This window comes from Nasonia vitripennis, chromosome 2, assembly GCF_009193385.2.
Source record: "Nasonia vitripennis strain AsymCx chromosome 2, Nvit_psr_1.1, whole genome shotgun sequence".
NCBI lineage: Eukaryota > Metazoa > Arthropoda > Insecta > Hymenoptera > Pteromalidae > Nasonia > Nasonia vitripennis.
This window is the reverse complement of record NC_045758.1, coordinates 15,778,714-15,787,954: the sequence shown is the minus strand read 5'-3', so window position 1 is coordinate 15,787,954 and position 9,241 is coordinate 15,778,714. Positions and strand designations below refer to the sequence as shown.

General features: G+C 38.6%; 1 protein-coding gene across 2 annotated transcripts; it reads right to left on the bottom strand.

Annotated features, from left to right (window-relative positions):
- Positions 1-5,937: 5,937 nt before the first annotated feature.
- Positions 5,938-8,497, bottom strand: LOC100121516 (cilia- and flagella-associated protein 300-like). 2 transcript variants are annotated; one of them, XM_008204031.3, is made up of 6 exons: positions 8,333-8,497; positions 7,921-8,002; positions 7,709-7,778; positions 7,457-7,551; positions 7,217-7,389; positions 5,938-6,827 (listed from the first exon to the last, which is right to left on the bottom strand). In XM_008204031.3, exons 1-6 carry the CDS (start codon positions 8,425-8,427, stop codon positions 6,614-6,616), a joined length of 729 nt encoding a protein of 242 aa, XP_008202253.1. In that variant the 5' UTR covers positions 8,428-8,497; the 3' UTR covers positions 5,938-6,613. The 2 variants fall into 2 exon arrangements, with proteins under 2 accessions (XP_008202253.1, XP_008202251.1); XM_008204029.3 differs by having other exon boundaries at positions 7,457-7,629; positions 8,333-8,486.
- Positions 8,498-9,241: the final 744 nt, after the last annotated feature.

Sequence of the window (9,241 nt, the reverse complement as noted above, 5' to 3'; positions counted from 1 at the left end):
GGGATGCCATGACGAAGGGTGGTACAATGGGTTTACAGCCAAGTGCCAGGGATCTTGGTGGTCCCCCGTTCATAGTAATAATAATAATAATAATACACGAATTATGTATTTGTACATTCATATTATGAGTTAACAATTGAACTCTGATTTCTGATTCCCCATGGATGCTTAATGCCGAGAAATATTAGAATCGTTATCGCTCCAATGAGGATGAGAAGTAAAAAGAGAAATCTGTTTCACAATCACATTACGTATACATGAGTCACTTTACAAAAATAAAATACGATAAAATTTTTACGCGCGTCTTTTTAAAACGTTTATTTGCTCGCTGCGCTGAGACATATTTGGATAAAGAATTTAGGCGTACTGCGGTATGACTATATATACAATTATCCAACGAAAGTGCAAATTTGCTCAATCAAAACACGACATTATAAAGCTGGAAAGTTATCTAAATTTGCGATACGAGAATTTTTGTGATACTACAAGCGGGAAAAAAATGTTTTTTCCGTTAACTTTGTAACGTTTGTCACGAAGCAATGAATCTGTTGTATATAAGAGGAAACCCGACGCTAGCAGTTTATCAGTTGTGATTTGACTGCTTACTGGTATACTTCGACAAAGAGTAAGGCTGAATTCTTGGAGTAGAATTTGAATTTGAAATTGTTATTCCGACATCGAAAGATTTATTAAATTATTATTATTCACTTTCAGAATCAATATGAAATCTATTGCTTTATTCATTTGTGTGATAGCAGCCGTCGTTGTATTAACCGGAGCTGAGGAACAAGAGGCATCGAAATGGGTAAGTAATAACAAAAATAAATTTAACGCTCGACTTTATTTTAATTATAAATAAACACTTAATCTCAATTCATTAATTCCTTAAGTTTTTTTCTTAACGAAGAGCAACACATTAGATATTCGAATTCGTTTAAATTATGTAGATTTTTAAGCAGAGAATGGTCTTCTGAAGATTTTATCTTACATTTCTTAAACCTTTTTTTTACAGTGTAAGAATAATATCCAATGCAGCTCAGGATGCTGCATAAAACATCGATGCACTAATGGTAAGTACAAGGATAATAAACTTAATAATGTAATTGACACAGCTAAATTATTAGAAACATAAATACTTAATTGCTGAATTGTTTTTTTTTTCGTCAAGCTCGATGGTGTCCCTGTTCGCATGTGAGAAACCCATGCGGCCCTTACAAAAAATGCAAATCCCGAAATGTTAAATGTGTCAAAGCTCCATGTTACCCAGTAGCCGATTGTATTGGTGTATAAAATCACTATGTCTATATAATTTGAAATATACTTTCGAATCTATTATTATATTTTTCTGAAATGTATACACACTAAAATTGACCAATTAAATTTGCATTGTATCTATTTTCTTTTTTTCATTTTACCTTTGCACATTGTAGTTGTCATTAAACTGTATACACAATTATTGCACTCTCATATAAAAAGAAGTGTTGCATTTTTTTCAATAGCTCAAAACAACAATTACGTTTGTTACACTGTGTTTGTTCCTGTTATACTCGATGGAAAAAGTATTTTTAGAATATTCTCTGTTAATTTTCCTCGTCCCAGTATGTGTCATCGAAAAAATCATTGTACTTCAGTAATAGCAACATTTCCTCAGATACCAGCTTATCGATGCGCATTTTCGCAGTTGGGCGCTTGCATCGTTTTCACTTATTTACAAAGTCATATCGAGTGATCACGCAGTCTCTTTTGAAGACAATTTACCGGATGAAAAATTAAAAAACCATGTGCTCATTTGTTACTCTTTTTTAGGATCAATATTTTTGTACACAAGTGTAGTTTATTGCATGTTGATTATACCGAAGAGTAAAAGCATCAGCTTATGCACGTTTTCTTTTAAATGCAATAATAGATCATTTCGAGAACTCCTATCGGTTTGATCTTTATTTTATTGTCAAAGCAGTTATCGCATGCACGACGAAAAAGCTTATTCAATGCTCAGTTTAAGTCACTGGGTAAATATAGATAAAACACGTAAATCAACCACCTCAGTCTTTCAGCGCATGTACGCGCGTGTCGCTTATGCCAGTTTCCGCATCTTTATCTTCATCCATCTCGAGGACGAGCGGAGAGTGTGTACGACGCTTCGCTGGATGCGATGTCCTACAGGCGTGTAGATGTGCGTAGTCCTTTTCTTTTTGCGCGCGCTTTACGTTTCTCGAGCAGAGATTAAAGCCAACGCAGGATTGCATCAGGGATGACGCGAATTTCACTCCGTCGCGTTACGGAATTCGATGGTTTGTTCTGACGAGGCTGACAAATTTTTTTGAGCGATAAACTTTTTGTGGAAAATAACCGAGAGAGATGGAGTTAAAAGGATTTCGGGGAATTCGAGGCGATCGTTGTTTAGTGAGAGCATGGAAAAATATTTCTCTTTTATTGCCGAGAGCGTTATCTGAACTGCGGCAATGTGCACGAAAATACCTTACATTTTTCACAACTATATAATGTAACGAATTGTATTGTAACAATACCGTACTTCGGCATAATATTATCGACGCGAATTAGCTCCGATAATAACAGTAGAAAAGTAATCTTCGAACAAAGAATGCAATTATCGCTCGACGCGCATACAGTGTGCGTAAACAAAGACTGATAAATGCGAGGCGAAATTTGAATAGCGAGATTGAATTTCAATAGTGCGAACTTATGTAGATGATTGTTACGTCCGGAATATAGCGCGTCGACAAAGGCCGCAGCTTCCCCATTTAAACTCGAGAAATCCCTCTATGCATTCGAATTATATACGGGAATCGTGTATTTTGCGCGAGTTATCTCGGTTTTCCTCTTAGAAGGATTAAATGAAATTCAAAAGCCGCGCTCGCCTTGATTTGGCAATTTCAATTAGCCGGTGCGAGCGCGCTGGGAAAAAAGAGCGCAGCAGATCGAGATGCGTTGAAATTGCGTTTAAGGAAAAAAACGTCAAAAGCACTCGTGCAATTCAACTTGCGCGAAGAAAAATGCGCATACGTAATTAGGAGCGGCGCATCAGTGGTTTGCAATCGACGCGGGAAAAACTCCGTTTTCAAACTATGCGACGCGAAGGATCGAACCCGAAATCACTGCAGTGACCCTCGGGAGAAGCAATAAGAAAAAGCACAGCGTAAGAGATACTCTTGTATAAAAAGGGCAACCGTAAAAGAAGCGCCACGTCGCTCGAGGAAAAAGGCACGAATTCGTTTTTTTCCATGACACATTATGTACCTGCTTTCGCAAGAAGCATACAGCGCATCTCTCGACGGAGCTACGTACGCGCGTCAGCGATTTCACCGGAATCGTACATACAGTGAGGGGTCTAACGAGCGAGAGAGGCTACGGCGTGCGGAGTAAAAAAAAATGAAAACGTGTAGCGGAGTTTTACGGCGGAAGCGTGAGCAATATTAAGTTTACGCGGAAGTGGGAGCTTCGATCGGTCAGACGCTTTTGTGGTTCTCACATTGCGGATAAAAGCTCTGGTTACTGAAATGATTATCTGAAATGATTTTTCCGGCTTGATTAGAATGCGTTAGAATTGAGTTACCCAAACTATCCCTGTAGCTGTTTATATTTATCTTGTTCTTACCTATTTATCTTGTTCACACCTGCATCCGTTCTAGTCGACAAGCTCGTATATCAACATTACCTGCAGTATTCGAGGCAAAAAATATCGGCGATCCTCGCGCGATGTTCCGCGCGCAAGAGCTCACGCTGTCTATATGCTACAGCTGGCGTTTCGATATTGCTGGCAATTTCGAATATTATAAAACAATCCTCTCCTGCACGCATACGCGTGCAATATCGTCTGGACATTGATGTACGAGCCCCCCGAGAATGTAAATTTATACCTATATAATATACACGCGAACTGGCGGATCCATCTCCTCTAGCTGTGTATACGAAATTATCTTAAGCGCGCAGCCGGGACACTTCATCCTCGCGCATAAATAGATTCCTCTTTAAAATATACACGCGCCAAAAGAGTCGACGGGGGGCAAGAAGTATCCAGTAGTCGTGTACGTGCAGATGTTCCGCGTCTGCTCGTACATCACGGCATTAGGCGCAACGCCAGACCTCGTGTACACACGTGTGTGTGTGCGCGCGAGTACTCGCAGGGAAGTCTTTGTAAGGAAGTGGCGCGCGAGAGATGAGTGGGAGATAACGAGAGTTTAGAAGAAGTGAGAAATTGAAAAGGGGAGAGTGCGCGTGCAGTTGAGGTGTGCTCGTGAAAAGGTAGGAAATTGGAGTGTATAGTTGTCGAAGCTTTTCTGATGCGCTTTTTTAGTCCTTGATTTTTCCTATAGCATTGGCCGCCAACCTTTTAAAGTTGAAAGTTGTGTGTTTACTTTGCTGGGTAGAAACAGCTGATAGTTGACGTTTTTTACGTAATTGACTATTTTTGTTGGTCTTACATGAAACTTTAGTAACGATTCGACGTTTGCGTTAGTACAGCTCTCCAGCTTACTTACATCTATTCTAAGCGGATAATTGCTGAGCTTTGTATCGGTCGATTAGCGTCAATAGTTTAACTTCACCGAAACGTTTCTATTTGTATCGAATAACTGTGCTGGAACATAGAATGCAATAACGTGGCGTTGATATATTCTAGACACGAAAATGATTCGATGAGAAAATAGATTTAGATCAAAAGCTCAAACGAATTTCTAGCAAAGGATGAATTTCCATTTGAAGCGAAAGACAGAAGTGTAATTGAAGTTCTACACACATGAATGCTGATGTGCATACCGGGTAACGCTCAGAAAAATCCGATACGCCGTTTTATCTCCCACTCGGAGACATAGAGGAAGGAAAGAGAAAAAAATGGGTGACACGCGAAGAAAAGTACCCATACGAGAGGATACCTGGGGGAAAACGGTTGGGAGTAAAAAATTTAATAGCGCCTCGGAGCGAAGAGTCGAGTTGAGGGCGGGGGAAGAGAAGGAGATTTCTTTTCGAAACAGCGAGCGGCGAAGAGTCGAACGAAATTCGAAGTGCAGGAGAGTCAGAGGTGCACTTTATGGAAAGTAAGCGTAATTCAATTAAAATGCGAGCGGCACTCCTCAACGGCGAGAAAACAATTGGAAGAAGGTGCTAGGGAAGTTGCTTTGGGAATGGGGCATCTGTTATGTACGAGTGGCAAGATTCACAACAGGGATATATACATGCTATTTTTACACTGCTCAGGAAAATAATATTTTTCGTTTAATTATCAATTCTGGGGAAAAACGAATTCCTGCATGTGAAAAATGATTGTAGAATGTTTTTATTAATCAAAACAAAAGAGGCTTTCCGGGTAAAGCATAAAGCTTTGGCGTGGCACGTTATTCATGTGAAAAAAAAAAATGTAATCAATAAATATAACGGGAGCGAAAATCAATCTGCGATTCGAAAAATGCGAACAAATCGGGGAAGGATATGAGACAAAAAGGAGAAATAATAATAGCGCGCGAACAAAGAAGAAAAACAAGGAGAAACGCACAAACAAAATGCCCGACTAAACGTGAATACGAAAATGAAAAGAGGCACGAGCGAGGCGCAGCTTGGGAGTCTCTGGGAAATGAAAACGAAGAGAGCATGCAAATGAGACTGAGGACGCGGAGAAAGGAGAGCGAGAGAAGTAAGAGGAGAAACTTGGCGCTGGCTCTTACCGTGTGTACCTGCATAATGTCGATAGTGCGACATTCGCAATTTCGGCCTCGTAATCACGCGGGGACCGCTTACGTTTTTGAACTTTTTAATGAGATTTCTTTCTTCCCTAAAAAGCCGAGCAAGATGCAAAACGCCGTGGAAAGAGCGTCAAGAATTTCGCCACCTCTCCCTACATACACTGCTAACACTGCAGCTCTCGTGCCCTTTCTTTTCCATCTCCGACCCTTTGTTGTAGTAATTATGAAAATGTGAGATATATAAGCACGCCGTTTTACTTTTATTTTTTTTCTCAAAGACAAACACGTCGTACAATGAAATTTTTCAAGAAGGAATTTCAGGGAGAAACGACGTTGGCTAAATACATAAGCGAAAGTCATTTCTTTCCATATGTAATTTTTCCGCACGAAAGTTAAATAATTCCAAGTAATTCAGAGGTTTGCAGGAAAACGCAAAGAGGGTTCTTACGGCAAATAAAGATGTTAAGTTGTTATTCGTGCCGGTAGAGATTCGAGATTTCTTCGGATTAAGAAAGAAATGGAAAATAAAAATTTCCAAGCGTGTCGTCAAATACTAAATCTCAGAAAATTCTTTCGTGTCGTTTTAAAAAATGTCTGCTCTGTACAAAAGATTTTCATTGTTAAATTCTTGTCACAAATAACTCGTCAATAAAAATGCTCTGCTGCGAGAGAAACGAAATATTTATAAAACGAATTCTACCATCGTGCTACCATTTATGCAAATATTTTTGTACGTGCTACATTGAAACACAATAATGATAATGATAAAGATACAATGAATTACATTTCGGTGCTATAATCCATCAAATCGAATGCTCACGAATCCCATAACTAAGGCAAGTAAACAAAAACACCTTGAATAACTATCGACTGCGATTTTTCCGTTAAATCTCGCTAGAAAAATGTTAGCTCGTCGTTTACCAATGAAAACTTCCAAACTGATGCAGAAGCGTCGTTATCTGTCGGTTCGAACCATCTATTAGCAAAAATCCAATATTTTGCCGATGTTCCGGATTCGCCGGGTAGAATGCCTCGCCTCGTTCGTTCTTTGCAACAACTTGTAAAACTGTCGTTCCTATTGATAGATCGCGATTTGCCCCTTGCTGCTCTTGTTGTCGACGCTTTTGAACTCTGTGAAAAATTATTTCAGCTGGATTTTGCTATTGGGTTGGCTTTTTCTGACAGAGAACTGACCGGATGAATTTATGAAGACGTGAATTTTTCGTCACTTCAATCGTCTATACTTGAAGTAACCAGTTGATTTAATTGGGTTAAATATAGATACCGAAAGTTGACATATTTGAAGCAAAATGCTTTCAGAGTGCATATTGATTCTGATTATTTTATGTTCGCATATATTTTTTCCAATATTTTAAATTCATATAAAAATGATTTCAGATTAATCTTTAAATACGCAAGCATATAATGAGAGTGATTGGAAAAGGATTATACTCGAATATTATTATTTAAAAAGTGTGAATCTTTCAAATTTAAAATTGCAAGTTTAAATAATTGATTACCTGACAAGCTCTTTATAAATTTTTTTGGTTGTATCCAAATATGGCTGCAACTCCTCTTCGAATTGACATAAAGAGCCCCCTAAGACCAGCATTTCGAATATGCGGAATATAAATTCTGCTCTTTCTTCGGAGTTAAACAACTGGTACTCTTCACAGTATTCGTCTAGGATCATCTGAATAAGTTAAAAGTATTTTAAGCATATAAAGTTTTTTGTCGTGTAGGTTTGAAGTTTTACTCACTCCTCTAAGGTTGTCGGAGACTGTAAAGCCTTCTATATCCGTGTCGAATCGTTTGCAAGTGACGCCCGAATTGTGAACAATTTTGTTTGCTGGATCTAACAATTTGTCGAAAAATGACATGTTCAGTACGAAACATGGAACTGCAGTGACTTCTATTGACGAGGCTTTGATACCTGAAAATTTGAAAAGTATAACCGAAAGCTACTCGCATAGGAATGATTTTGAATGAAAGCACTTTAAAAACACGCGCACCTTTGGCTATCCATGAATCTCCCTCTTTTAGCAATAAATGATTGGCGACTGTTTGATCCTTGAAAAATCTCTGAAAACAACGAATATTTTAATTTAATAAATTAAACATATTGCACAGGTATCGTTTTGTGATTTAATTAATATATGGAAGCAATAAATCGTTTGAATACATTCCGAGAAAAATTAAATTGGCTTAAATGCTTTCGAATTACCTCGGCTAAATGATACTTGTTGTACGGCTGAAACGGCTCATTAAAGCAAAAGTCTTGTATGCTAATATTACCTTGTAATCCCCTGGAAATAAAACAAATGGATTTGTAAAACGTAAAATAATTATCTTTTATTTTATAAAGAATTTCAAATTATCTTTCGTCACATTGCAATAAAAAATACTGGATTAAAAATTTCAAATTCACGCGCTCCACTTTACAATTTTTCGAAAGCCCGTATAATCCCCTTAAAAAATGTATTTTCAATGCTTTCATACACCAAGCTGATCGACGTAGTAACTCGAAGCTATACGTATGTACGCGGCTTGTCACTCTATACCTCGTGGATCTTCCGAACAAAAAACAAGCTCTCGGTCGATTTTTGCGAACAATAGATAAAAGAACGCTTAATTACCACTTTCCAAAGTAGTGCTGGGTATCTTTGTTTTCGATTTCCATGTAGTGCCTGGGAGCGAGCGGAACAAACGTGTAGTCGGGATCGAGTTCCATTTTCAAACAAACCCCGCAGGGTTACCCGGGCAACCGCCACAGACAAAGATTACGCATATATTGCCTGATGAGACTACGTGTAAACTTGCCGGCGCGCGGCTTTGCGCTGCGCGTTGCATGCGCACCCCTGAACATCCTGCTATTTGTATATTGACTAAACTAATAGAATTCTAATACTTCAGGGCACACAGTCCGTCGCCAGGGTAAGCGCGCGTAATTTGGCTTTGAACTTTGAGTGCATCTTATCGAAAATGTATGACTTTAGCATTGATGCACAACAAATGATGATGCATAAATGATATTCAACAATTAAGTTTTGGTGAAATATGCGAATATGCTGACAAAGGCCAACTTATGCGTATAATTAAGTTTTATCTCCCGAGCAGCGCGTACAAGACAGTTTAGAAGACACGCTCTCACGACTTACTGCGAACAAGCGCGAACTGCACTTATGCCTGGATGCTACCACTTATTCCAGAGATTTATTGCAGTCCAACAATTTTGTAACTCAGAAACAATTTGCATCGTAAATTTGTATGCGTTGTATTCCCTGGGCAAATATTGCACTTATAGAGAGAGGATTTACGGCCGCGCCTTTTGAAATTACGACTATTTCAAAATGCGTTTTATCGCTATCTTGGATGCATTTGAACATCTCACTCGAGAGTTTTGATTAACGCGAATTGTTGACGAAATCGAGATCACTTTGTAAAAATCGATATGATAATCATATCCGCCTGGGTAAGACTCACATATAGCGCCCTTTAGTTGCGTGTAATTCAAATGGTATTGCGAAAATTGGAACATCAGTATA

Excerpts from the sequence above, each read along its gene's own strand:
- LOC100121516 (XM_008204029.3), bottom strand. The coding sequence starts at position 8,427 with ATGGAACTCGATCCCGACTACACGTTTGTTCCGCTCGCTCCCAGGCAC. Across the intron at positions 7,779-7,920 it reads ACAAGTATCATTTAGCCGAG|AGATTTTTCAAGGATCAAAC; the intron begins GTAATTCGAAAG and ends CGTTGTTTTCAG. Across the intron at positions 7,390-7,456 it reads TCTCCGACAACCTTAGAGGA|ATGATCCTAGACGAATACTG; the intron begins GTGAGTAAAACT and ends TAACTTATTCAG.